This window comes from Vitis riparia, chromosome 18 (assembly GCF_004353265.1).
Source record: "Vitis riparia cultivar Riparia Gloire de Montpellier isolate 1030 chromosome 18, EGFV_Vit.rip_1.0, whole genome shotgun sequence".
Taxonomy (NCBI): domain Eukaryota; kingdom Viridiplantae; phylum Streptophyta; class Magnoliopsida; order Vitales; family Vitaceae; genus Vitis; species Vitis riparia.
In genome coordinates, this window is record NC_048448.1 from 13,278,350 (window position 1) to 13,306,349 (window position 28,000).

General features: G+C 35.2%; 3 protein-coding genes across 4 annotated transcripts; 1 reads left to right on the forward strand and 2 right to left on the reverse strand.

Moving 5' to 3' along the window:
* The first annotated feature begins 1,177 nt into the window (after positions 1 to 1,177).
* Positions 1,178 to 4,581, forward strand: LOC117906844 (F-box protein SKP2B). The gene is made up of 5 exons (XM_034820082.1): positions 1,178 to 1,268; positions 1,433 to 1,708; positions 2,811 to 3,159; positions 3,248 to 3,389; positions 3,974 to 4,581. Exons 2-5 carry the CDS (start codon positions 1,458 to 1,460, stop codon positions 4,342 to 4,344), a joined length of 1,113 nt encoding a protein of 370 aa, XP_034675973.1. The 5' UTR covers positions 1,178 to 1,268; positions 1,433 to 1,457; the 3' UTR covers positions 4,345 to 4,581.
* A 720-nt stretch (positions 4,582 to 5,301) lies between these two features.
* LOC117906843 (chaperone protein dnaJ 10) lies at positions 5,302 to 12,876 on the reverse strand. Of its 2 annotated transcripts, none has more exons than XM_034820081.1 (10): positions 12,675 to 12,876; positions 11,540 to 11,599; positions 11,112 to 11,194; positions 10,850 to 11,003; positions 9,567 to 9,696; positions 7,590 to 7,748; positions 7,334 to 7,500; positions 7,082 to 7,162; positions 6,609 to 6,749; positions 5,302 to 5,548 (listed from the first exon to the last, which is right to left on the reverse strand). In XM_034820081.1, the coding sequence occupies exons 1-10, from the start codon at positions 12,759 to 12,761 to the stop codon at positions 5,468 to 5,470; spliced, it is 1,143 nt and encodes a 380-aa protein (XP_034675972.1). In that variant the 5' UTR covers positions 12,762 to 12,876; the 3' UTR covers positions 5,302 to 5,467. The 2 variants fall into 2 exon arrangements, with proteins under 2 accessions (XP_034675972.1, XP_034675970.1); XM_034820079.1 differs by having other exon boundaries at positions 7,322 to 7,500.
* Positions 12,877 to 16,145: 3,269 nt separating this feature from the next.
* On the reverse strand, positions 16,146 to 27,994 carry LOC117906941 (putative DEAD-box ATP-dependent RNA helicase 29). The gene is given in 12 exon segments (XM_034820232.1): positions 16,146 to 16,755; positions 17,280 to 17,415; positions 18,254 to 18,310; positions 18,397 to 18,478; positions 19,385 to 19,437; positions 19,643 to 19,719; positions 22,995 to 23,046; positions 23,752 to 23,847; positions 25,384 to 25,441; positions 25,571 to 26,111; positions 26,114 to 26,731; positions 27,569 to 27,994. Coding segments are annotated over 12 exon segments (2,358 nt in total). The 5' UTR covers positions 27,942 to 27,994; the 3' UTR covers positions 16,146 to 16,540.
* Positions 27,995 to 28,000: the final 6 nt, after the last annotated feature.

Genomic DNA, 28,000 nt, shown 5'->3' on the forward strand with positions numbered 1-28,000 from the left:
GAATGATTTTGATCTAGTTCACGGCCTATTAAAAATAGAAGGTTTCAAAATGACCTTTTTATTTTATTCCCACGGCCCGGACCTATCCGGGCCCTTTTTTGTTCCAATGAATCATAGATAGAAAAAAATTTATCTGATTTAAAAACAAAAATACTTGTTATTAAAGCAACAACAATAATAAGAAGAACTATTTCCATTCCTATGATATAGAATCAAAATAGAATCAAAATATGAGTTCTTCTTATTATTTTATAATTCTTTTTCTTGTTTTTTTTTTACTATTTACATTTATTTTGCTGGACTAAAAACAAGAAAAAAAGACCTATTATTTAATAGTTTAAAAAATTATTTATTAAATTCTTTTTTATAATTATAAATCCCAGTGATTTTTGTCTTCTCCCCACCTTAAGATTTTTCACAAAAATAATTTGCAAGTGGACTCGTCTTTTGAATGAAGCCGTCTTTTTAGGGCCCATATTCCACACCAACGCTTTCATCTCTCCACTAGTGTTAATCAAACCTTAGTTTAGATAAGCAAGGATTGCATAATTCTATCTTAAATGAATATTATACTCCTCTTCGTGCACCATAAATCTAAAATCTTCTCAATGGAAAATTGACGTACCATTAATCCAAATGGAATAAAAGGTGATATTTTCATACAATAAATAAATTAAAAAAGAAGAAGGTAAAAACCCATCTTCCCAAAATATCCTTGATGGGTTCATGGTATTAACGAAAGTTGTGTTTAACCCCTTTTTTTTTTTCTTTTTCCTTTTTTTTTTCTTCTCACTTTTGGTCTTTTTACTTTGATAATCAAATGTGTCCATTTAGCATTACCCCACCTGGTGCGGTTTCGATTATACACAGAAAGGAATCTTCAAGACTCCCAACATCTCATTTCCAAATTTTCCAATGGCTTTTTCCATCTTTTCTTGCCACAGTGGTGTGCTACGTCATTTCATTCTTTTTCTTCTTCCACTCCTCTTACTAGTTCCAAATTGGCCAAATACCCATTCTAAAATAGCTGAAATAGCAAGAACAGGGTGGCGGTAACAGATATGTCGCTCTGCTGCCACTCAAGGAAAAAGAGGTGCTTTAGGTTGGGACCCACACATATGTAGACCGTCCAATCTCAACACGTGGCATAACAGAAGTCACAAATTTCATCCCCGTACGCTTCCTCTGCCCTTTGCCTCGGTCCTATATACATCATCACCTTCATCGGCAGCTGCTTAGCAGAAGACTCACGGCTCTGCTTCTTGAAGGTATTCTTCTCAAAACCCTAATGCTGAAATTTTCCCTTTTTATGTTTATTGTTGCTGATTGCTGGGGTTTTGACACGTGGCCAGCTTCAGAATTCAATTTCTTTGAGAATTTCGAATGAACTGTTATTTTTTTTCTTTCTTTCTTCTGTTTTTTGGGGATATAGACAGGACAATTTAGTGTTTGGGACGATGGAAATGGTGGGACAAGGAGGTGAGGAGCTGGAGTTCTGCTTTGAGAGGCTTGTGATGGGTGGGGACGGAAGAGGGGGGATGGACGGAGGCGGTGTCGGGGTCATTACTGAGTGGAAGGATGTCCCTATGGAGCTTCTGCTGCGGATTGTTGCGCTCGTCGATGATCGGACAGTGATTATGGCTTCTGGGGTGTGCAGTGGATGGAGAGATGCTATTTGCTTGGGCCTTACCCATCTCTCCCTTTCTTGGTAATTGTTTCTTCTACCCTTGTTTCTCTCTGTATGATCATATACTTGTTTAGCTTTCCGTTTCTCAATCCGTGTTTTGAGAAGCTTTCTACACGATGATCGTGTGCCTGTGTGTTTTTTTGTCTATCCAAGGAAAGAGAAAAAAAAAGGGCTTTGTATTTGGTTCTACCTTTTTATTATGGGATCGCAAGGGTAGGGCTTATGCAAATTTGAAAAGAATAGAATGGAATCAGAAAAAGGGGTAAAGAGAAACAAGAATGGAAGGAAAGAGAAGAATTTTTTTTAAGATGGTTTGAGATTCCAGTAAGGTTTTGCTAAGATTTGAAGGGATGCTCCAAGTTCTGCATATATTGAATGTTTATGGAGTCCCATGAAGGTGGCTTTTGGGTGCCAATTGTTTCCTTATTTTTAAGTGGAAAGTGAACCAAAGGATGCTCCTCTATTTTTTCACTATCTATTTATATTTTAATTGGAAAAATTTGAGCTTTCACTACCACATCCCATTTTCATGATCCATCTTTTCTGTGATCACATATCTCTGTTGTTCGAAGTTTCAAATTATTGGAACACGATATGCATTCCTTAAAATTCTGTTTGGCTGAGAAATGGTAAGGGAAAGGAAAAATTGGGATCTGGTAACATCTTGAGATTGAAGTGGATGTTCGATTCTGTCATCTTTTTTGTTGTGATTTCTTATCAAGCAAACAAGGCATCAGTTGTTAATGATTTAGCTATAAGTGGGACTATGGTAAACTTTATGGTTTAAATTGCCTATTATGAAGGGTGTGTGTTATTAAGCATGTGGTATTGGTTAGTATTTGGTTAATTATGGTTTGGGGCAGTTGGATGTGTTATGGTTTTTGTATATGCATACAATTTTATGACCAATTCTGGGTTATGGAGTTTGCTTAGGGATCTATGGTTCAAGCCCAAGTCAACTAATCTAACCATTTTAGTTCAGGCGTCTTAATATCTTGTACGGTATAGTTTACCTTATTGTCTACCTCTTAATTTACTCTGTACTTTTCACCCAGTTGGATGACGGTTTCTGCTTGTCACACTTCATCCTTATTACTCACTACCTTATATTTACTCTATTTAGGTGCAAAAACAACATGAACAACTTGGTTCTATCGCTTGCTCCCAAATTCACAAAATTGCAGGCTCTAACACTGCGTCAAGATAAACCACAGCTGGAGGATAAAGCTGTGGAGATTATTGCAAATTATTGCCATGATCTGCAGGATTTGGATCTCAGTAAAAGCTTCAAGCTTAGTGATTCCTCCCTTTATGCCTTGGCTCATGGTTGTCCTAATCTTACTAAACTTAACATCAGTGGATGTACGGCATTCAGTGATGCTGCTCTTGCACATCTGACCAGTTTCTGCAGAAAATTAAAAATTTTAAATCTTTGTGGATGTGGGAAAGCTGCATCTAATAGGGCATTGCAGGTATAAAAGTGTTACAGCTTGTAATTTTTTGTAGGAGTATGTGTAAGAAAAATAGTTCTTTCTTTCAACTCTTCTAAATTATCTGCAGGCTATTGGACGGAACTGCAGTCAGCTGCAATCTTTGAATCTGGGGTGGTGTGAGGATGTGAGTGATGCTGGAGTGATGAGTTTAGCATATGGATGCCCTGATCTCAGGGCGCTTGACTTGTGTGGTTGTGTTCGTATTACAGGTATCCCATGCTTTGAAAAAATTGGAATTTCAAATTGTAACGAGTCAAAGCAGCTAATCTTCAGTTGGTTTGGTAAAGGTCAAATCTTCAACACCTCCTTTCCCTCACCCCAAGGTCCTCCCTTAGTGCATATGCAGTTTGAAATTTTAAAATGACAACAATTAGCCTTGTACATATCTTGCTGAGTTATCTATGATGTTCCTTTTTATGACTTCTATCAGGCTAATTATCCAGCATGCCCTTACACCCGCATACCCATACAAGAACATCAGAAAGCTAGATCCACCCCCCTACCCTTTTACTACCTAAGCCAAGGCCTTGAATGGCTAATTGACTGTTATATGTCTGAATAGTTGATGTCAACTTCTTTATGAGAAGTGAAATTTATTAATAAAAGACTCAAATGAGATTTGTAATGAAGAATGAGAACCAACAACAAACTGAGTCACGATCCTATTCGTGACTTTCCATGTCAATAAGTAGTTAAGGTGGCTACTGCTTTCTCCTATAAAAGAGAACTGCTTTATTTCAAGTTTGGCATGTCTAGATTTTGAGATCATTAACTAATTGATATTTCATTGCAGATGAGAGCGTAATTGCTTTGGCAAACAGGTGCCTTCATCTGAGATCCCTTGGCCTGTACTTCTGTCAGAACATTACAGACAAAGCAATGTATTCCCTGGCCCAGAGCCGTGTAAAGAACAAGCATGAAATGTGGGAATCCATGAAGAGCAGGTACAGCGAGGAAGGGCTTATGAATCTCAATATCAGCCAGTGCACAGCCCTCACACCTCCTGCTGTTCAAGCTGTATGTGATTCATTTCCTGCACTTCACACTTGTCCAGGAAGGCATTCGCTCATCATAAGTGGCTGTTTGAGCTTAACATCGGTGCATTGTGCCTGTGGTGTCCAAGCACACCGCACAGCCAGCCAGCTTTCACACCCAGCTCATTAAACAGAGAACTAAGGTAAAACTATCTGTTATCAGTTTATAGGACCCAAAGAAAGAAAAGGACAAAAAAAAAAAAAAAAATCCCTGTAAAAATGGTTGTGTTGCAAACTGCTGTATCTCTGTTTGGCTGAATGTATATAGCCTTGCTGTGTTTGTTATAAACCTATGACTCTGAAAATACTATGTAACTGTGTTTTCAATCTCTTGTTCAAATGATGACACAGTTCTTGGACTTCAAAATTGCTTCAATGGTTGTGTTTATTCTTTTATTGCCTAGAAGAAAAAAAGTGGATGAGGCATAAAATTAAGTTTTTTGTTTAAAGTTACTTATTGGGATTCTAAGCCATCCATGAACGGTGATAAAGCATCCTGTGGATTCGGTTGGATCTGGGTCTTAATTGATTGCAGGTGAAAGTTGCTAGTTGCATCTAAGAATGGTGATATGCATGTCTACTCCTGCAGTGATTTTAAGAATGAACCCAAAATACAGGTGTTATTGTGATCTCTACTGAATTTGTGTTCTGAGTTACTGAATTTTCAAGGGGTTACATAACAAATTTTAAGTTCTCTATGATTGGATATAATATACGAAGAGTTGACTTGACTTATCACCATGGTTGCTTCCAAATGGTAAAGATGGCAAAGCATGTGATAATAGGAGCATACTCCTCCTTGGACCACCATCTCCTTTTGGTTAAACTTTTCATTACCATGACAATTATGTAGGCAATTGTGTTTTGTTTTTCTTAGTAACTAATTTATGATTTCCTTTGTCAGACTAAACAAGTGGTAAAAATTCTGCCACTTTCAAGTTGGAAACAAATTATTGTTAAATAGCAATTCCAGCCTTATGCTATCAGCTGGACCAAATGGCAGGAGGTCAGAAAAACAGAAAATCTATTGAGTAATATTTTTCATAAGATATGGAGGCAATGGCACAAGTACAAAGAAAGAAAAGTACAATGGGAATTCATGGCTTACTCCCTTATCTGACCTTAAAAAGCAGAATGCTCGACTCATGAAGATGTCTTCAGTACATTATGACATTGAGAAGCCAAATTTATGGCCAACAAAACTCATTTGTACTGCCAACTCTCCACAACTTCTGCTATTGCATATCCCCTGGTCATTTGCTTTTGTACACTATTTCTTCATCATCCACATCAAATGCCGGATTGCACAGGCACCTGAAGAGTCTCCCAATGCCCTGCTGATGGAGAAAGTTAAACAAAGTTCATTAGTGATGTATTTTTTTATATGCTCACCTAATCAACCCATTAACATTTGAGTGAACTAGACTTCTAAATTATCTTCTCTGCATCTTTTGAATCATATGGATTTCCCTTTTGTTATATTTTTGTTTAGCAACAGCATGACTTTTATCATGAAAACAAGGGAGATAAAAGGACAAACAAGAAGGAAGTGGTTATGGTCTTATGGGTGAAAGTGATCTCATGACATCAATCTCAACTAATGTACCACCGGCTGTCTTCTACAACCAAAATTCTCATGGACTCTATCCTTCTTAATTTTGAAAACTTGGAGTAACTTGCTTGTAGTCTACACTGTCAAATAGCAGGAGGCCCTATTTTCCTTGATTCAAAGAGGATGATGACATGCGAGGGGTTCATGTGGATGAAAAGAAACTCTCCATTCAAGTTCATTCCCTTTTTGTGCAGGCAACTTTCAAGAAAAATCAACCTGCAGACTGAAGGGATGGTGGAAGAGACCAAGACAAGTCCCATACCCTTGAAAGGACTTGCTGAGCCCTTGCAAATGTTCAAAATCTTCCCCGGTCCTAGCAGTGGAAAGGGACACCAAACCTCTACCATCTTCAAGATGATATTTCTCCCCACTTTGGGAGGGTCAATTCCTTTTCAAAATCTCTATTGAATCTAAAACTTCTAAGATATCTGGAATTTAGATAATGAGTTCTAAGTAGTCCAAAGATGGGAATACTTTCCAAATATGTGACAACAAATTTCCACCTCGATTTGGAAAGCTTAATGCATATTCAAGGACAATCAAAATGGTTCACTGTAAGAGATCTAGGATTGCTGGACATTAAAACTCAATGGCAAACAATTCAGTTAGTGAATCAGTTGAGGACCTAGAAAGAAATTATCCACATTCACCGTTACATAAAGCCTTTTCCCTGTGTGTGGATGTGTTTATCTATCATGATGTTTGCAACCGAGCATTTTGGTATTTACGCATAAAAAAAGGTGCATGCATGTAATATAACTCTTGATAATCTTCTAACATGCCTGAGTGATTAGAGGGGTTCGATAGGAAAGTGCTCTTGGTGTATCCTCTTCACCACTGCTATCAGAACTGCTTCCCTCTTCATTTATGTCAGAAACATTTCTACTCTTTGATGTTCCACCACTCCGGGCAAGCTTTTCCCTCTGAAAGAAAGTTAGAAAGCACCATCAGGGCATTAGCTTTGAAATATAAAAACAATTTATTTGAATCATTCTCCGATTAGAGCTCATTTTCTTCTCTATTAATTTTCAGAGTTAAAATCACATTGTTCTCGACCATGTTTATGTATGAATATGTTTACCTTAAACTCCCATTTCCCATAGATCTCTCATGTCTGTTATTAGCATGGGTCATGAAACAAAATTTCAGGAACACACATTTGTATGCCCTGTTTGACATAATACCAGGTTTATATTGATAAATGCCGGCAATTACAAACATAAGATTCTCTGCCAGCTTATAACAAATATTTTACCTGAAATATTTTCCCTAATAATTTCAAAGCGAGAGCACGAGCTTTAAGTTCTTCCTTCTTGACATTATTTTCTTGTAGCACCTGCAAACAATTCAAGAATAATGAGCATGGTTTATCTCTAATTCAGACAGATGTATTTTCCAAGCAGATGATAAGAAACTGCTCCTCCAAAGACTAACTAAATGTTAAGCAAAAAACCAGCTTCATGAACAAAGGTCAGTTAATGAAAGAGAGATTCACCAGTTGACACACATGTATAAGGGTTACTTCAATGTCCACAACATTTAATTTCCAGAGTGAGTTCATAAGTGTGTCCTTGTTCATCCGTATGTGTGATTCAACATCATTTTCAGGGCCACTACCATCCATTTTAAATTGTCTGCGGATGTCTTCTTGAAGTTGCAGTAACTGAAAAGCACCTGGACTTATTTTCTCAGTAAACTTACCACAGAAAGGATAAAACTTCCAAGGGAAATAGGGGAGTGTGCTCGGGGGTAGTGATATATACCTTTTGCTGCAGTTATCTGTGACTTCCAGAAATGTCCCTTATTACGAACCCACTCAGCCAAAAATGGAACTCCAAGATAAATGACTTTTTTTCCAAGCTCTTGTGCTGCCTGTCTTGCATATACATATCCAATAGTGTGTAAAATATCAGCTCCAAACACTGCGTTTTCAGCATGAGAAAAATAGTTAGCATCATCAAATGTGCACAAGAACATGCAAATTTGTACACTTACAAACATACAAGTAAATTTAGCATATTTTAGAAAGATAACCAGCATATTAAGGTAGGCGATACAATGACTCACATAAAGTTTCCATATGATGGATTTCATGCAAATTATGGTATGATCAAGTAAATAAACATATTAAGCATTTAGGTGCAAAGTAAGCTAGTGTCTTCCTTGTGATTACCATCAGAAATTTTCATCCTCAATGCTGGGAATTCCAAGTTTGGGACTTACAACTGGCTATGAGATGTGGCTGAGTTGAAGTTGAGGGAGATTCCAAAAGGTACAGAGGACAGATGTATACATAAATGGGAAACTAAAGGCAACTTATGAGACTTGGTCCTTCCCAAGTAAATCCGTGATGAATTTGTGAATCAATTCTTCTTTATTGACCTTTCAAGTTGTATATCTGTTCTAGCTTCTAGATGTCATATGTGCCTGCCTCTCAAAAGGAGCCAAGTGGATGATCTGGCAGGGGATAGGATGTCAACAGTTGGATTATTGAAAAGTTTGCCCTTTTTTCTCTCTTTTTTTTTTTGTTAGCTCAGAGATAAAGAAATGTTGGGGAATTTTTTATGGTCTTTTTGGTGGATTTCCATCTTAAGCAAAGTACATTTATACTCCATCTTTCCTTCACCTGTTTATCTTATCGAGTATGATCTTTGATTTCTGAGAGAACAATAAGCAGCAAATCTAGGCTATTAGTTTTTCATATTTATCAGTTGTAGCTCTAAATAGCTTCTTTTAATACTGTTTTTGTTATGCTAAAAGAAATTAAGAGTGAATAGAAGGGAAATACAGTTGTTGCCCTGTTTGACATTGGGCAAAATTTATGAGGAATAAGACATATATCTTCAGAAATTTTGCTTGCTTATTATTTTTTTGAAATTCAAAACAAACTTAAATACTTTGTTATTTTGCTAAAAATACTTTTGATAATCAAATTTCAGGAAAAAATTGCAAAGTTGGAACAATAATGAACCCTTTGCAATTTAGACTCCCCCGATTCTCAATTAAAGTACATGCATATATAATGTATATATAAACTCCAAAGAAACATGTCATGTAAAGCTAGAAGGAAATCTAACATTCATAATAACAAAGAATTAGAAGGGAAAAAAAAAACCCAATACAAGCAATAGAAACCACTGTAACTTATGAGGTGCATTATCTCATGAGGCATCAGAAAAAGGACTAGTTAACTAATGTGCATCTGAGATATGCTATTCTTCTACTTAAGGTTGACGTACAGATAATAATTTTTAACCATGAGAATTTCAAGATATCCAGATTATATTTTCTTTTACTTTGCACAGATTTCAAGAGTAAATATAACAATTCTATACTCTGGTTAAAGCAATCACTACATAGAGTGTGGATGAAGTTCTAGAATATAATTTTTCTTTCTTTATGATAGGCAAATAGGAATGTATTGATCAGTGCCAAGAAAAAAAGGGGGTGCACCCCATGTACACAAGTTCTATACTATAGCATCACCATTTATGTAACCAATCACTACATGGGATGAGGATGTACATCTCATTTGTATAAGCATGAAAAACTAGAAAGAAATAATTCATTAAGAATAAGATATCACCTCGTCCATTTGAGGGCATATACACCTTATCCAGTTCAAAGTAAAATATATAAGAAACAGCCAGAATATAAGCCCGGTCATTATCAACATTTATTCTATATGCTTGCTTGAATAGGAAAAAAGAGCATCAATAAGAAGTAACTGCTTAGTAAACCTGCATCAGAAAGCCGTTTGGCTTCAGATTCTGCACGATGTAAAAATCCTCTTTTGTCACCTTGAACATATTGATTAAGGAAATCTTTTAGTAATCTAGCAAGCCTCTCTTCTCTTTCTTTCTGGACAGCCTTCATTACACGGGTTTATAACAAAATAACTGGAAAAGGTTAGAGAAAGTAATTAAATTGAAACATAGAAGACACTCATGGTTTCAATGATCAAGAGTATAGTTTAAGAAAAGGATAACCTTTTGTTAAAGCAACTCTTCTAAGTAAATTAGAAATACAAGAAGACTAATTTATTTTTGAAAAATCCATAAATAACCATCACAGAATATCATTTTGACACAAGCTTATATTAATTATTCTCTCCAATCTACTGTGGACTTCTCTGATGCATAATAGCAAGTTTATACAAACAGTAAGGGCACAAAAGCCCAACAAACCTGTAATCATAACAGTAAGTTTATACAAACAGCAAATTTTTTAAACTATAATCACAATTTCCGGAAGATTTGGAAACTAATATAATTAATGAATTTCAGAGTTTTATCCCTATTATGTCAATCACAAGGATGAAGGATCACAAGCATCATTTGCAGGATGTGCACCGACTTGTATGTGATAAGGCCTAGGCCAAGCTAATTTAATTGGTTACCGTACCAGCTGAACTCTCAGATTTCTATGTTTACATGCATATACAATGTAGGACAACAGCAGTAATGCAGTACAACTTATACATCATGATAAATTCTGCAACATTTATTATGTGGACTAAAACCATGAGCAGGAAAAGCATCATAGAATATATGTATTCATAAAAATAGAAGAGCAAAACATGCAAGAAAAATATTTGTAAAAAGATTTTTCAATCAAACAAAAATATAGCAAGTCAAAGGAAAAAAGAATGTATTCAAAGACAGAAATTTAATTTAAAACTTTCACCAAACTGTCTCCAAAATCTTTAATAAAAGTGCTTTATTTTGCCTTGACAATTTAGCACGACCCAAAATTTAATAAGTAAAAAACTTATACATGGTTGGAAGAAGGTCTATATGAGATCAATTGTGATGTGAATACTTCAGGAAAAATGAGCACACAACAAACTTAAATTTTCATGAACATCGTCATCTTGGTCAGTTGGTGAAGCTGAGGCATAGAAGGGTAGTTGCAGTATTCACTTGTAAGTGAGTAACTACAGATACGTTATTCTGGATTACTTTATTGGACGAGCCACTTCCAAAGGTAGTTAATGACACAAATGGTGAATATTTGAACATGCCTTTAACTTGTCATGTAATTTTTCAGGATTATCACTTTCTTCAGCTAATTCAGAGGAAGCCATTGATGCCACAGCTAGGTGCCCTACGTAGTTCTCAAAAAGTTCACTTCCAAAAAGAAGAGCAAAGACAGCAGTTGGGTCAAGCATGGTCTCCCTGAAAATTAGAAAACCGTAAAGAAGAAAGGAAATTAACTTGATGCAAATAACCTTAAAGAGGGAACACATGGTGCAACATATATATATGCAAATGTGGAAAGCTTACTTAGATATGCAGTACTTTCCATTTCGATCATACGCATCTCTTTGCATTGGATCACTCAAAACCTGATAAGCTTCACCCAGTACCTGCTTGCATTGAGGATAATTTATTTGCAAACCCTAAGAAGATTGAAACAAATAGAAATGTGATACGGAAAATTAACTTAATCTAAGATTGATTATGACAATTTATGACAGTTAAATTAATGACAAGTTACCACTTCTTGAAATGGTAAAACAGACCTTACTAGTTGAAATGTCTAGTTGAAAGCATGATAACAAAATGAAACTCTTTCTAAGTTCATTATTCAGTCTGAAATTTGTATGATTACTTGAAAGAATACTTGGTCCTCCACTTGGTTTTGGGATGAATGAAGGAGAGTAGAGTATTAAGAAGAAGATGATGAACGAATGACAAAGAAGTGAACTTACCTGAAATCGTTCAGCTGCCAAAGGGTCACTCGGATTTTTATCAGGATGAACTTGCTTTGCCTGCACAAATAATAGCAAAAGCTTTGAGAAAGTATTATTCCTGCTTTGAGTGAAAGAAAAAGGAGTATGCATTGTTCTGTAAACCAAACAAGGCCATGGGGTCAATCTATGTCCTACTTCAATCAACATTAAATGGCACAGAGAGAGAGAGGAAACCCACCATAATGCAGAAACTAACTACAACCCTAGATTCAGGAAATAAAAAAACTTCCTAAACTATAAAAATGGTATTGCTCCATAAATTAACATTATCAGACAGATCAGTACCAAATGGCAAAATTCTTAAACTGTAAACTTAGATGATCTTCACCAAACTAGAATATCAGAAAATTCACAAATGTGAATTTCAAGAAACACAATAATCATTGAAATTAAATGCAACAAAAGTAAATTAGGTAAAAAGAAATGGAAAACCCATACACTATTTTAGTTCAAATGAATCTCTAATTCACTCATGTCAAGAGATTGAAGACAGTTTTGTATAACAGGTTGTGCACTATGCTGCAGGCAGCAAAAATTGTGTGTTTGCCTGACATACTGCTGAGCCCTCAGCGAGAAAGTGCATCCACTATTAAAGGCACACTACATGAATTTCCAAGCACTGAATCAGATCAAGAGAATTCAACCCAGTCTGACACTCCAAACAAAGTGTACAAGTATAAATATACCATCATGAAAACGACTCACGATTTAACAATTTTTTTTTTTTTTAAAAAAAAACCCCTAAAATTAAGATATTATTTACAACCTACCTAGAAGTGGTTATCTTGCTTTTGAGAGTAAAAAATCATTGGAAAATTATTTTCTTTTGCCCTATTCAACGCAAGAATAGTAGCTGCAATTTGCTAGGCAAAATGATAATCAACTCCAAATTCAATTCTCTTCCTCTTTAACCACCACAAACATCTAGCCCCAATCTATACAACTTCATGTACCCAACAAAAACACCAAGCTCAATCAAATCTTTAACAAAGATTTCAACTAAACAAAAAAGAAAAAAGAAAAAAAACAAGCTGAAACAATAAAAACTATGCAAACCGAGGGAAATCAAAGTTTGAAAAAATCCAATTCAAACCTTAAGATAGTAAGCCTTCCTAATTTCCTCCTCCGAAGCAGTGGGACTAACGCCAAGAACATCGTAATACTCGGTTTCTTTCACCATTCTATGACTAGTCACTGTGCTCTGAAACTTGGTAGCTTTTGGAGATGAAAAGAGAGAGGAAGAAGAAGAAGAAGAAGAAGAAGGAGAAAAAGGAGAAGGAAAAGTGGGGGGTGCGTGAGAGATGGAACCTCACTTGCCTTTCCAGTTCTGCACACATATAAACTAATCCATGAAACCGCTTTTTCGCGGGACAAAAACAGTATTATAACTGTCATTGTTGTGGCGCTGATCATACAGCCTTTCGAATTCCAACCCCCTTTCTACTCAGGTGAGCTGTCGGTGGGCTGGGTTGTGGATTGGTATGGGCCTTTTTTGTGGGTGGGGCCTTCTCAGGGAGCCCACTTGTTGTGTATGGCCCTTTTAGGATGTCAACAACCCCACTGCATCCCTCTGTGTATTGGGCTGCAGATGTGGGTTTCATGGATGCACAGTGTTGTCTTACGGACGGATTCCAAAATGGGGCCTCTTGTTGGAGGAATCCAACGAATGGGTAAAAAGACGTTGGAGGAACCCCACTTTCCCATGCACTTCGAATCCTCCAAACCCACTTTTCCTGGTTTGATTAGTAGGTCAAGTTTTCCCAACTCTTTCATATGGAAATATCGTCTTTGGAAGAAATAATTGATTTTATGGTATTTAAGGTTCTATTTGACCATATTTTTTTATACATGTTTTTAAAAGGGATAACCGATAAAATTCCCTCAATATTACAAAACTAACCCTCCACTTATTTAGGGAAATAAAATTAGAATGGGAGGAAAAAAAAGAGTTGACATGGTCGATGGGTATTTTTTGTCTAGATAAGGTCATTTTGAAGACTATTAAAAGTGGAGGATTAATTTTACAATATTGAGGGATTTTTGTCCCTTTTAATTAGTTATCCCTTTTTAAAAACTGTTTTTAGTTGGAGAACAAATGTTTTAGTATTTTATAAAAATTAGAATATTTAATAAGGTGTTTTTAAAAATGATTTTTCTATTTTGATATTATAAAAACTTAAATTCAATTTATATAATATTAATCAAATTTAATTTAAGTCTTATAAAAAATGAAAATATTTTTGTAATTAAAAATAAAGTAAAAAAATAAATAGATTTTAGTAAAGCATAAATAGTAATATTATAATAAAATAATAAATGATATTTTTTATAAAATTATTTTATTATATGTTAGAAAAATATGGATATTAACATCTTCATAAAAGTATAATTGATTTTTTTTTATTAAAAATGAATAATAATAGTAATAATAATTTAAAAATGATAATTGTTAATGATATTATATTTGAAATGAATTGCAAATTAAGTTTAATTTTTTTTAACATGTAGTTAAACTAAGTTTTTCATTACATGCACACATTTAGTATTCAATTACAAACACAATATTCTGACATGCTTTGATTTAATCTATAATTAATTGTATTGGTTTTTGAATTCCAAATTATTCTTTAAAATTAAAAAATTCTTGAAAGAAATTAAATTATTAATTATGTTTTACTTAATTTAAAATTTATCTACTCAAGTGAGAAAATATATAGTTGTGTGTATAAAAGAAGTAGTAAAGTCATGATTCATAATGTATCAGTTTTGGTCTATTATTTTTTTAAAGTGATTAGATATATTTTTTGAATTCTAATTTGTTTTTAAAAAAATGTTAAAAAAGAAATAATAGAGACATTATGAACCAATTCTTATCCATGAATTTTTAGTATCAGTGGGTTCACTATTTGGGTTTTAAATTATTTTTAAATATGACTAAACTTGTTAATTACTCCAACTCATTAAGTCTTATTTAATTTAGAGTTTAGTTGTCTAGTAAAAATAATCGAAAAAATATTATTCTAAGTAGTAGAAAAACAATATAGTCATTTTAGACAAATTTTTGTTTATAATTTTTTTGTATTAATTCGCCCCTATTTGAGTTTCAAGTTATTTTTTAAAATTACTAGTCTCGTATTTATAAAAAAAAAATTGTAAAAATATAATATATGTAAAGAAAAAACTAACTTAATAATTTAAAATAAAATTTAATTTATGACTTTCTATTATTATTAAGTTTCATGATTTTGTTTATGAGTTTCAAATTATTTTTGAAAATTAATAAATTTTATGTATAAAGTATAGTTTAAAATTTATTTTCTTAATTAAAAATTTCAGACAAGTTTTAGAAAAAGAAAAGCATATTTAAAAATTTTCAGTATCAATAATAGATTGTAGAGAGAGAAGAAAATTGATATTATTTTCATTTTTTTTTCAATTTTATTTATGTTTTTTAATTTCTCAATGTTTTGTTTATTTATAATTTTTAAAAATTGGTGAAAACAAATTTTATTTATTCTCCAAAAAAAACAGTTTCCTATTTCACTTTTTTTTTTTTAACTGAAAAAATTGAAAATAAAGAATAACACCTAATAATGTGATGAATTTTAAAATATAGTTTTTAAAAACAGAAAATTGTTTTTTAATCATTCCACCAAACATACTCTCATTTAGATTTTGCTAATTATTTAATGAAGATGGGATGGTTGTACATAGTCACCATGTCAGAAATTGTGTACCCTCGATTGATTCGAATAATGGAATCCGTTCGCATGAAACCAAAAATTGGCATAAGATCGAAGGTTTTTCTAGGGATCGTAAAAAGGGCGTATGACCTGCCGTTTTTGGAATACTCTTGAGCGCCTCCACCATATGATCGAAAACATCTTTGTACCAGAATGACGACATCATGATGATGTATCCTTTCCCCCGGCGTTTTTGGCTGAGGGCATTTGAGGGCATTTAGGTAAGAAGACTAGTCAATATTTGATACATTATTTTCTAGCACATTAAACAGTGCTATAAGCAAGTCCTCTGTTTACCATAAAGGATGTTCAAGGACTTTAGAGGTGAGCTTCAGAAACCAGCCGAAAGTAAAGCAGCTAGGCATTCATGATACATACAATAAAGGGACACGCTTAGTAGGATGCAGTTCAAGGAGGTAGACAATGGCTTGTGAGTACCCAAGGGCAAGAATACGAAGACAGGAAAGAAAAAGAAAGCTCCAGGACCAGCAGGAACAGTCGAGATGCACGAGGTGGCCCTTCAAGAGGAGGATGAGATGGTCCATATGGAGCAGGAGGAGACACATCAAGAGAATAATTGTGTAGTGATTACTGGAACTTCCATTTATAACTCTTGGAATTCATTTGTGAGGTTGTCAATTATTGAGAATAATTTACATCCTTGAAAAAGAGCATTCATTCATTTCTTCAAAGTACTTTACCCAGATGGCATAACCCATTTAGGGCATCTTAACACCAGCTATTCCTTGTATTGTTCTTCATTTTAAGCTAGTGGTAATAATCTTGAGAGAATTCATTACTGTACTATGAGGGAGAGTGAATTGGCTAAGAGAGAACTCTTTGAAGCTTTTGAAAGTCCATTAGAACCACAAATCAAATTGTACGGAGGTTAAATTGGCTAAGAGGGAGGAGAACTCTCAAAAATGTGCTGAAATTACACGGCCGTGAAGTTGGATATAACATTCTCTCATCTTTGCTATGATACATGTGTAAAGTAGCACAAGATAACATCAGCATCAGCATCCTCTGGCTCGTACAAATAGAACTACTGCGGCCAAATCAATATGTGTGGTTTCCAAAAAGGAGGTTAATAAACATACTCACCAAAAGAATGGGGAGATCAAAATTTTCAGGAGTCCCTGATGATCTGGTTTGGGGACCACCCTCAGGATCTCCCCCAGTAACCGAAGCAGCTGATGAAGTTCACAAGCCTTCCTTACTTTGATTTTCCTCTTTTTCCATTTTTACCAAACTTTTTATTACCCTTCATTGGTTTGCTCTTCATGTGGGAAATTCTATTTGCCTTTTTCTGCCTGTCCTTCCGAACCTGCTCAGAGTCCTTGATTTCTGAGCGCACATGAGCATTGGGCATGGACCAGTGGTTCTTTCTTCCTCTCAACTTCCAGTTACCTCCATGCAATTGGTGATTTCCTGCAGGCAGGAGCAAGCTCAAGAATAAATTATGGATGCAAGCTCTCATGTTTTTGACATTAAGACTATAAAACGAATTATATTCCATTTTAAAGTAAGGCTTATTAACATAATCCATATTTAGGATGAATTTTCTACAATATAAAGTTAAGCACAAAAAGTCCAATCATAATAATTTGAGTAAGTTAGTAGACTCCATACAATTGGGTGACTGAGGCTACCAATCAAAGCAGAAAGTAAAAAATAAAATGAAAAGCAATATAAGAAGAGTGCACATTAAATTTGTAATAGGTAGGAAATTAAATATTACATGTGCTCGAAACACTCATAAAATGTATATGATAAAAAAATATTATAGCTGCATGTTAAAGGAGTCCCAATATGACAAGGAACGACATTTTAACAGCAATTAATAATTATCTAATGAAGTTAATGAAAAAACGAAAAGATGGGTGATTCATCCAAAATCAAGACAAAGATTAAGAAATAGCAGCAACTAGGAGCTTCCAATTTCAGTGCATTACCTGCTGAACTTGTGGCTTCAGCATTTCCTTCATTACTTGTTCCTTTTAGAGATATCTTATTGTGTGATCGTTCTTTCCACTTCTTGTATATCCCTGTTTTGGTGGCTTTTACTTTTGAGCCACTTTCGGTCTTTATCTATGAACCAGTAAAAAATAACGAGTAAATAGTCCTGAACCTCAGGTACACAGAATAAGAAAAACCAACTTTAGTCATGACTCGTGACTGGGATGAAACCATTGATAAACTCACATCCAGTACATCATCAAAATTATAGCAAGACAATACACAGACACACACATGGGAGTATCAGATGGTCCAGATCATTGGATAATTTCAAATTTGAAGATAAACAAGGAGAGACCCGATGTATCAGACCCATCATACATTCAGCCCAATATTTTTTATTTGAATCCGGCATATAGAAGAATTAAAAAGCATACTAAATCTCATGTCCAAGTCATTGGACTAACTTTTTTTTATCAGAAAGCGGTTGTGATATTCCAAATGAAGATCCATTGAGTACTTTTTTCCATTCTAGATAGCTGATAGGTCCCATGGTCAAAAGATAAAAAATTTAAGATTTAAAATTTTTAAAAATAGATAAATAAATAAATAAAAACAACAACAACAAACTGCAGAAGTAACTAGGAGCCCCAAGCTTGAAACCAAAGCTGATGTGGGAAGAAAGATGGGATACAATACAACTTCTGACAAATAAAAGATATGACCTTAATCACCAACTTCCATTAAGAAAAGAAAAATGTAAGTGATGCCTTGCATCTACACCTTAAACAAGGTCAGTACAATGAACTGAAACAAAACAAAACATCTGTTCCTAAAATGGAAAGTTGATTTTCACAATGCTAACTGCTATTCAATATGCTGTTTCCTCCAGGATGTACTAAATGTAAAATGAAAGCAAATGTTAAAACTCCTTATAGATTCTAATAGTGCAAAGAATTTTAGAAAATACCTTTCCGCTAGCTGTCACACGTTCACCATTGTTTAACTTGATGTATTTTTTACCTCTCTGCACCAAAACAGTTGCACAAAGTTAAAAAGAAAATGATTTAAAAATATAGCAGCAAGACATCGATATTTGACTGTTTCAAGTACCTTATCCCAATGATATACAGACTTCTGCTTCTGCAAACCCGAACTATCATCTGCAACTAGATCCAGAACAGCAGCTTCCAACCTATAGATATAGACAGGTATCAGTAGATACCTAACAGTAACAAAAACAGGAGTGCATCCTATAATCTTGCACACAATCAGCTACATCACTCAATAAGGACTTCAAACAATGAAGTAAAAGCATGAAGCTTTTCTGCTTTCTTTTCCTTTGTGTATGTGTGGTGGGTTGGGCTGGGTGGATTTGTTCTAATATAGCAAAATTCTCTCACCAAAACAATCTATAGGCAAGTGTGATGCAATTGGATGAAGACAAAGTGATAACCCTTCACATGTGGAAGATAAATAGCCAATACAAGTTTTCACACGTTCAACCATTGAGTGACCTCTGCTCAACAAATTTTCCCAACAAGCCTCTTTCAGTCGAGTCTTGACTTTTTCATAAAATAATCTCATACATACTGTATTTCTATGACAAACAAAAAATAATCCCATACATACACCTCATTCAGAACCTACTCTGTCTAAAGGGGAAAGAGTTCAGGACTACTATTTCATCATAAAGTTGTATAGCAGTTAAGTTAGAGTTCTCACGTACTTCTCATCCACTTTTCTTTTTTAATATTCTGTTTTTATTACCCAAAATTTTGGAGAAAAGAGGAGAGAGATACCTGCCCATCCCTGTCAGCTGTCAAATTTATCATAAGAACATCAACAGAAAGAAAAAGGTATAGACAAGTTGGATGAGCAAATGGTGACTGAGTTCTGAAAGACAAATGTTTACAATTTCTTTTATCATTTTTAACGTGCTTCTACTTGAATAAAATAACTCTCTAATCTCACCTTATTCAATGTTTAATTTTGCAGCCATAGGGTACGTTATCTTAATTTATGTAAATCCATCAAAAGAATCAAAACCACAATCATTGAAATGCAAAAAGAGTTCAAATGCACAAATACATATCTTTACCTGCTTGACCCAAAACCTTCATTAGCTCTTACTGAGAGTCCTGCCTCTGCATGCTGAGATTAATACCCAATATAAGTTAAAAGTCATAGCCAAGTTTTAATAATGTTAAAAGTGAATCTCAAACAGTAACGGCACCACAGAAGCACAGAAAAGTGCTTGCAAAATGAAACTTTGCAGCATGCAACCACAATAAGGAACATACATGATCAATTTGGCAGGATAATTAACATCAGATGGCATTAAAGACAGGGAACCTACGCGATTCATTGGCACTGAACTTATAAAGTACTCCTCATCCTTGAAGGTCTTTGCCTTTCTTTTAGAACTCGAGCCTCCTAACATCCAAGGAAAAACATCAATGTTAGTTATCCAAAAAAGGACAGTAGTGCTTACTCAAAAATCAAGTTTTCAAATGTAAAAGGACCGATATGTATATATATATATCAATGACTTCATTTTCTTTTCTTACTAATATGTTACTGATGGGGGAAAGTCTTTTAAAGTCTATTCAAGAAGGAAAGGGAAGACATAAATAAACTTTAAGTAGGATTGATATTAGTTGGAATTAAATTAGAATTAGTATTAATTGAAATTAAATTAGGATTAGAATTTGTTGGAGTCAAATTAGGATTAACTAGATAGGTTATAAGATAATTAGAATTAGAGTCACAATAAGTTATTAGAATCTTACTAGACTTTGGATTCCTTAGAAAAGCCTATAAATAAGGCTAATCGATGTAAATCAAAGTAATGAATTGATTGATATTAATAATATTATGTTTTTTTTTTTATTGCAAGTGTTGCAATCTTCAATGGTGAGACTCTAAGGTTTTCATCTTTTATTTGTCGTATATTCTTTCTCTCTATTTTTTTGTCTCTACCATAAACTTTATTCCTTATTCCTCTCCTTACACTCCAAAAAAAAAAAAAAAAATCCCTAACCCACCTATTTGAATGTAGGCAACCATCCTAGGTCATCCTACATCTACTTTTCCTTTTTCTTCTGCCTCTTCATTTCAAAGGACTTTTGTTGTGTCCTTTTTTGTCTTTCTTGGCTCTTAGTAATGAAATTCATTTCTTATTGGAGAAAAAATAAAAAATAAGAAGATAGAACTAGGATAAGCAAAAATTCTTTGGAAATACTAATTTCCAAGAGGAGAAGCAACTTCACAATTTTTTTCAGGAAGTAATCAACCATCTATTTCTTCAATGGAACTTACTTCACTGACAGAAATATAGCACAACTCAAATAGGAAGAAGTAAATAGCCAATCATCATAAGTGAACTAACATAAAGAATGGTGCACAAAGTAATAGCTGACGACCTAAGAATCCAAGATTCAAACCCTTGATATCTATTGGACTAGATAGTAAGATATCCTGCTGCATCACACACAAAAACTATAAACAACACTACAAACAACGGTTAATGAAGTGTGGGACTCTAGCTTTGGTCAAGGAGGTTGGAACCTCAGTTTTTCTAGAGATTTTAATGACTGGGAGTTGGATTTGATAGGGGAGTTGCTGATTGTGTTGAGGGATTGTAGGGTATCTTCAGAGGAGGATTCAGTTTTTTGGAAAGGTGGGGGAAGAGGTATTTTTGGGGTTAAGGACGCTTACATTTTGTTGGTCGCTCCCAATGACTTAGCTTTCCCGAAGAAGAACATTTGGGTGGATAAGGCTCCAACCAAAGCTGTTTTTTTTGCTTGGGAGGCCACTTGGGGGAAGATTCTCACCTTGGATAGGCTCCAAAAATGGGGATAACAGCTCCCCAATTGTTGTTTTTTGTGTGGTTGTGAAGAAGAAACTGCAAATCATATTCTTTTACACTGTAGAGTGGTCAGGGTTCTCTGGGAGATCATTCTCGCCTTGTTTGGGGTTCCGTGGGTGTTCCCAGAGACAGTTAAAGAGATGTTGTTCAGTTGGAATGACTCTTTTGTGGGGAAAAAAATGAAAAAAATTTGGAATTTCATCCCGTTGTATATTTTTTGGACGGTTTGAAAGGAGAGGAATAGGTTAACTTTTAGGGGGGGGGGGGGGTCTTTAGCTATTCAGAAGCTCAAAAACTCTTTTGTTTGTAATCTGTGGAGTTGGGCTCGGGTGTACATTGGTGAAGAGTCCTTGTCTCTCTTAGGCTTTTTAGAATGGCTAGCGTCCACTTAAGGGCTGGTGGGGTTGTTTGTTTTTTGTGTTTTTTTGTTTAGGCTACTGTGTATACTCCCTGTATGCTTTGTGGCTTTTTTCCGCTTTAAATCTATTGCTTGCTTATTTATCAAAAAAAAAAAACATTAGGAATTGCCCAGTTGAGTCACCCTCTCTGGATGAGTTACCTTGATGCAGAAAAATTGAAAATTTGAGAAGAAAGAAGCTAAGCGAACAACATTCTTCCAGGTATGTTTATCATATCTCATCCTCACTGGGCATCTATCCCTAATTCCAGGTATGTCTATCGTATGTGTGGGTTGGGGGGTATGGGGTTGGGGTTTGGTTGCCAATGGAGGAAAATATTAACCAAGTAGTAGAACAGAAGCTAAGCCAACAACATTCTTTGAAGGTTTTAACAGCCAACCCCATAATCCCCCTTTAGTTGATTTTTTCTGAGTTCCATTGGATAATCTTGGAATTCACTATTTGAGATCATTCCTACAAGCGCATGCATTAAAGTAGCCAACAGTATCAAATGTCAAATCTTGTTTCTTAGCCCTGGATCATGGATATCTACAATATCAAAAGTTTTGGTGGACAGCAGTAGCTACTGTATGAAAGAAGTTGATTTGTATTACATAACTCCAAAGTTCAGAAAATAAGGGGCATCTAACTCTTCTGAACTATGATCAGTGGTCCTCTACGACAAAATATCAGCTTCCTATGTCATTCGATCAATGAATCCAAGATAAAGATGAAACAAGAATGTGTAGCATGTCCAGAAGTTTATACATCTAGTAAGCAACTATCGTGGACCACGAAGGATTTCGTTAATCCAGTTAATAACAATGAACAATCCCTTCCATCAACATGTCACTCCATCCCCACTAGCAGCCCATCAAAAGGGCCACTAGGAAGCCAAAAATCTCCCCTTTACTTGTATTAAACCTATTGGAAGGTAAAGAAAAGTTGAACAAGATGCTACAACATGAAACTGTCAAAATGCCACTATCCAACTGACACAAATCAACTGTAATCAAATAACATCTGTCCAAGTCAAATGCCATTACCTAATGCCAAGCCCATCTGAGAATTCAAGGGGGAGGATGGGGATTTCTAATGTGCCTAACCTCTACCTTTTTTGCATGAAGTGGCTGCACAAAAAGTCAAACCCATACATTCCTGCTACTACAACTGATAAAGAAAATGTCCCCACCAAACCTAGTACAAAAATATAGTCAGAAAACTCTCATCGTTATTCTCTGGATCAAGACCTACTAAAGAAAGTTTTAACTGTATATTAGAATAAAAGTTACACAGAGAAAATGCCCTATTTCAAGAGTATTTAATGGAGCATTGAAAGAAATTATAGAAAGAATGGAGAGAGAGAGAGAGAGAGAGAGAGAGAGAGAGAGAGATCAAACTAGAGCAACAGAAGAAAAATAAACACTGGCCAAGAAAATAACCTTTTTTCTCCTTATCCTTTGGATAAGCCATTTCAGGTTCGACTTCCTGCATCTAGAACCAAAAGATTCATAAGAAACAGCTGACAAGCCACCAAATATAACTGAAAGCAAACAGTGTCTCATTTTTATTCTAAGTTTTGGAGACAAGTTTTATGTAGACATGCATGGTCCATGATTCTTACCTATCCAAATCAGATAAATCCACATAACCCAAGTCTTACAAAAAAGTGATAGGTTGATTGCCCTATCTCAATGACTGAAAACGGTTTGGCCAACCATATAGGTTAGTAAAGCTTGGCAATTATCTAGTCAATGATATTGCCAAAAATATTTGGTTGCTTGCATCATCAGTAAATGTAATTGATTGGGCACCTACAAACTTGAAAGAATGTGAAAGCAACCAGACATATCAAGCTATTACCTACCCATGAATTTTCAGTCCTGTATAGTTTCTGGGACAAGTCTGGACACGGGTACTTCATGCCCACGCCAACGAATTTGGGCTGATTATGCTTGCCTAATGTTAGGTTTTTTATTTTCATTTTTTATGATAGACTATAGTGGCCTTCACTTAGAGAGAAAAGCTAACTTTCCCATTTTAAGAGGAAAATAGCCTTTTTCCCAGTCTCAATCTATATATACTTAGATGGATAGAGAGATATACACATATACACATGGATGGGCGTATGTCTCATGCTTTCTTAGATGCAAATTTAAAGGTCTTTATATGCATGACATACTCCACTGAGATATCTACCTTTGCCACATGATCACTAGAGCGTTGCTGTTGTACCAAATTAATGACTTTTTCATGAATAGCCCTCTTCTTTTTCATCACATCAACAGCAGGACCCTGCAATTAAGCCACAAACTCGATGTGAATGAAATTTAAAGGAAAAATAAACCTCAAAATTACTGTATATTGGCATTCCTCTGAATTACTTGGTATGGCAGGTGGATGTACACACACACATACACAAACATAATAGCATATATTTGGAAACAGCATTACATAAAAAGAAGGAACAAGAACAATCAATAAAAAAAAACATGACTTGGTTGATGAATACAACAATAAATGGCAAGCACTTGGTTCCCATTATATTCTTTTAATATAGTTACCATTCTTCTAACCAATGGGAGAGGAAGGATGAACAGAAAACTTTGGAAGGTACTGAAATCAGGATTCACTTGTCTAGGCAATAAATTAACTAAATAAAAAAGACGGCACCTCAACATAGGGAATGCAATTACTCCAATAAAATTCAGGACTGAGACATGTTATAACTAAAAAGGGTTCCATGTGGTTTCAAGAGGATTAAGGATGTGATATTGGTTGTTTCCAGGATAGGCCATCAAAGAAAACAATTCAATCTGAACATGAATGCCATAGTAGAAATGCAAGCTAGTTAGTTGAAGCATGAAAGCAGCCATGAAATTCCAGTTGGGGCCCAAAGGAAAGACAGATAAAAAAAAATGCAGAAATTTCATGTTAAGTTAGTAAACTATAATTTTCCAATTGTTAGAAATAGTTCTACTTCAAATATTAAAATATTTAAAGAACATCCACAAATTAGTTTTAAATTTTACCTAAAGAAAAGCTTGGCACCTATGTTTATCTCATAACATTTCCTTCACCAAGACTTCTCTGCAGCTAGTTATTTTCCTTGCGAAAGGGGAAAGAAAAAAACATTCTGTTTTCTCACACAATGATCAACTTGCATGCCAAAAAAAAAGTCTCAAAGTGAAGATGAATGCTTTCTAGGAATGCCTATGAACCACACTAATCAAACTTCTACCACATACTGTTGCTAAAATTTTATGGTCACATCATTCAGCTCCTTGGTATGATTGTCTAACAAACTATTGCTATTTGCTAACTTAAATTACTTAAATCACAAATGCAGTAGAACTTCAGTAGGAGAGAGAGAATCTTCATTCATATTGACTGCACAATACCCATATGAAAATATTCCAAGTAAGGATTTGGAAAGGAAATTGCAACTAATAATTGAAAATTCATAATAAACAAATTTATGTACATTAACATGACCGTGTCTGTATCAAGCTTGATTTACAGTATAAAAGTTGTTTGATAAATAAAAATAAAGGCAAAGCAAGGGGTTGACTAAGGAGACATATTTTAATGGAACTGAATAAACTCCAGCTTTTATGATAGCTAGCAGGTTTAAAATATACAAACATAGCAAGGATTAAAGATGAAGAAATCTGATCACTAATAGCAAGAAACCAAAGAAAATGATAAGCCATGTACAAGAATATTGAAGAAAAATGAAACCAAGGAAAATGAATTTTTTTCCACAGTATGTTGAGGGGCTTATCAATTAAATATAAATGCTGGCACGAATTAACAAGAGCAGAAATTTACTTGGAAATTCTTTGATTTAGCAGCTTCACCTTCAGCTTCCAAAATGGTTTGCTTTGGTCTATAGTATAAATCAGCAACTGAACAGTTAATAATTTGCAACTCTAAATTTCATGAATAATACAGATTAAACTAACCATTTCTAGGAACATATTTAAAATTAATACAATTAATTTATTTTAGCACCCACCTGAAAGCTTTCAAGCGCTCAGAAAAAGCCAGTGCCATTAATTCACCACCTCCTAGTACATTTTTGAAAATTGGATGCAACCCTTCACGGGGTAGATCTTTTGCTCTTCTAATGGACTCCCTAGAAGGTGAAGGTTTTGTCTTTGAATACAAGCGAAATGCATTCGTACAGGTTTTCTGCAAATAAGCCAGTTCAGCGGATGAATCAACAAGTTCCCGAACCCTGTCTGAAACAAGATCTATAACCGTCTGGGGGAGCCGCCCATAAACAGTTCCTCCATTTGCAACTATTTGATCAATTTTGGACATTACTTCATCTGGATCTTGCAAAACCTCCTCCTCAGTGGGAGCAGCTCTAATAGGTTTTGAGAGGAAGAGATGAAGATCTAAAAGGTAAGGCATATCCTCAGATGTCACAAAAGAAAATGCAGTACCAGTCCGACCAGCCCTTGCAGCTCGCCCTACTCGATGGACAAAAATTTTAGGTTTTGGTGGAAAGTCCCAATTAACAACATTATCAAGCAATGGGATGTCAATGCCCTAGCTGCAACATCTGTCACAATTAGCAACATGGTCTTTCTTGATCTAAACCTTGATATATGAATCTTGCGAGCATCTTGGTCCATATCACCATAACATACAGAAGCCTCAATGCCCTCTTCTCTAAAAAGGACATTAAGGAACTCCACATGATGCTTTGTGGAAACAAATATTAATGTCTGCTGATCAGAACTGATTTGTTCCCTTATCAAATACAGCAAGGCAGCAAGTTTTTCTTCGTGTCGTAAGGTGAAAAAGTTAACCTTCAAGTCAGGGCTAATCTTAGTATCCAAATCAAGACGCACAAGTTGAGGGTCCTGTAGACCAGCCTTGGCAAATTCTGCAAGAGCACTTGGTAAGGTAGCACTAAAAAGCAAGGTCTGACGATTATCACTCAGCTGGGCAAGGATTTTATGCAACTGCTCAGCAAAACCCATGCCAAATAGACAATCAGCTTCATCAAACACCACGTATTCCACTGTGCGCAATGACATGTCATCAACCTCAGACAAATGGTGCATGAGCCTACCAGGAGTTGCAATTATAATATCGGGATTCTGTGCCAATTCTTCAAACTGGCTTTCCATACTATCACCACCAACAAGTAAACTAATGCGAACATCTGCATCAAACAAAGAAGGTTTTTAAAACTGACTAAACACAAATTTGATCTTATTGATTGATTTAAGAATTTGAGAGGATAAATATTTGTGAAGAACTCACCATCTTAGGAAATTATAACAGATGGTGATACATTAGCTAAGGCCACATAAGGCAATTGGGAATGGCAGAACCTTGAAATCATGCTAAAAGTCCATAAGTTAATAGTTAATTCTTTCACCTCGAGAGTATATGCACTTTCCTAATAACAATTCTGTGGTTCTTAAAGGTGGTGGAAATGAAATTTGGAGATGGAAATGACAAATGGGAATGGCATTGTTTTCCAAAAACAGGGTGGAATACCAGCTTCTTCATTCAATCTGTTTTATTTACATTCTCAAATTACATGTCTCAATAGTTGCACATTCTTCAATTGTAGCTATCAGTGGACTCACAATGTCATTATAAGCTACATCATCTATAATATTAGCTACAGTTTTCTCTATGTTCCGTTTTCTGACAAGAATAAACAAGTATGCATTCTGCCAAAATCATATTTTCAAATGCAGGGTATCGACAATTGTCCTAACACTGCTCAGAAACAGTCCCTACCACTGCTAATAACAAAAAACAATAACAAAAACAACAGTAACAACAATAATAATACTTTCCAAAATGGTTAGCATCACTGATTCAACAAATCACCATAATTTTGATAACATTTTAAGAAAGTGTCCACTAAACTTAACCTAAATATGTTATTAGCCTAACTGGCATGAACATGGAAAGAATGTTCTTTCTTTTCGCCAGTTCTTTCAGTAACCAAACAAAGACAATAACCAAATAAATAAAAACTGACCGGTGAATCGAGCGAGTTCCTTGGTGAACTTCAAAGTCTGAAGCGCCAGGTCCCTAGTAGGAGAGAGAATGAGAGCCCTAACGCCGGTCTGAGGGACGTGCTGCTTCAAGCGCTCAAGCATCGGAATGAGGAAGGCGGCGGTTTTTCCGGAACCAGTACGGGCCATGGCAACAACGTCGCAGCCAGAGAGAATGAGGGGCATGGTCTTGCGCTGAATGGGAGTGGGGACTCGGTAGCCCTTGCGCTTGATGGCCCTGTAGACATTGGGACTCAGCCCTAGAGACTCGAATCCCCCTGACCTAGCTTTCTTCTTCTGCTTCTCCCTTCGCTTCAACTCCGCTTTGGAGCTCACGTGAAGATTCAACACCGCCATGAGAGAACCCTGGGAGTTTTTCACAGAGGAAGACGACCAAGCGAGAAGCCTCCTTCCCT

Bases quoted from the DNA above. Each gene is read 5' to 3' on its own strand.
- LOC117906844 (XM_034820082.1), top strand. From the start codon at position 1,458: ATGGAAATGGTGGGACAAGGAGGTGAGGAGCTGGAGTTCTGCTTTGAG. The intron at 1,709-2,810 runs GTAATTGTTTCT...TACTCTATTTAG, and splicing joins ACCCATCTCTCCCTTTCTTG to GTGCAAAAACAACATGAACA. The intron at 3,390-3,973 runs GTATCCCATGCT...ATTTCATTGCAG, and splicing joins TGGTTGTGTTCGTATTACAG to ATGAGAGCGTAATTGCTTTG.
- LOC117906843 (XM_034820079.1), bottom strand. From the start codon at position 12,761: ATGGTGAAAGAAACCGAGTATTACGATGTTCTTGGCGTTAGTCCCACT. The intron at 11,195-11,539 runs GTAAGTTCACTT...CAATGCAAGCAG, and splicing joins TGGCAGCTGAACGATTTCAG to GTACTGGGTGAAGCTTATCA. The intron at 7,749-9,566 runs GTTTACTAAGCA...CTGAAAACGCAG, and splicing joins CAAACGGCTTTCTGATGCAG to TGTTTGGAGCTGATATTTTA.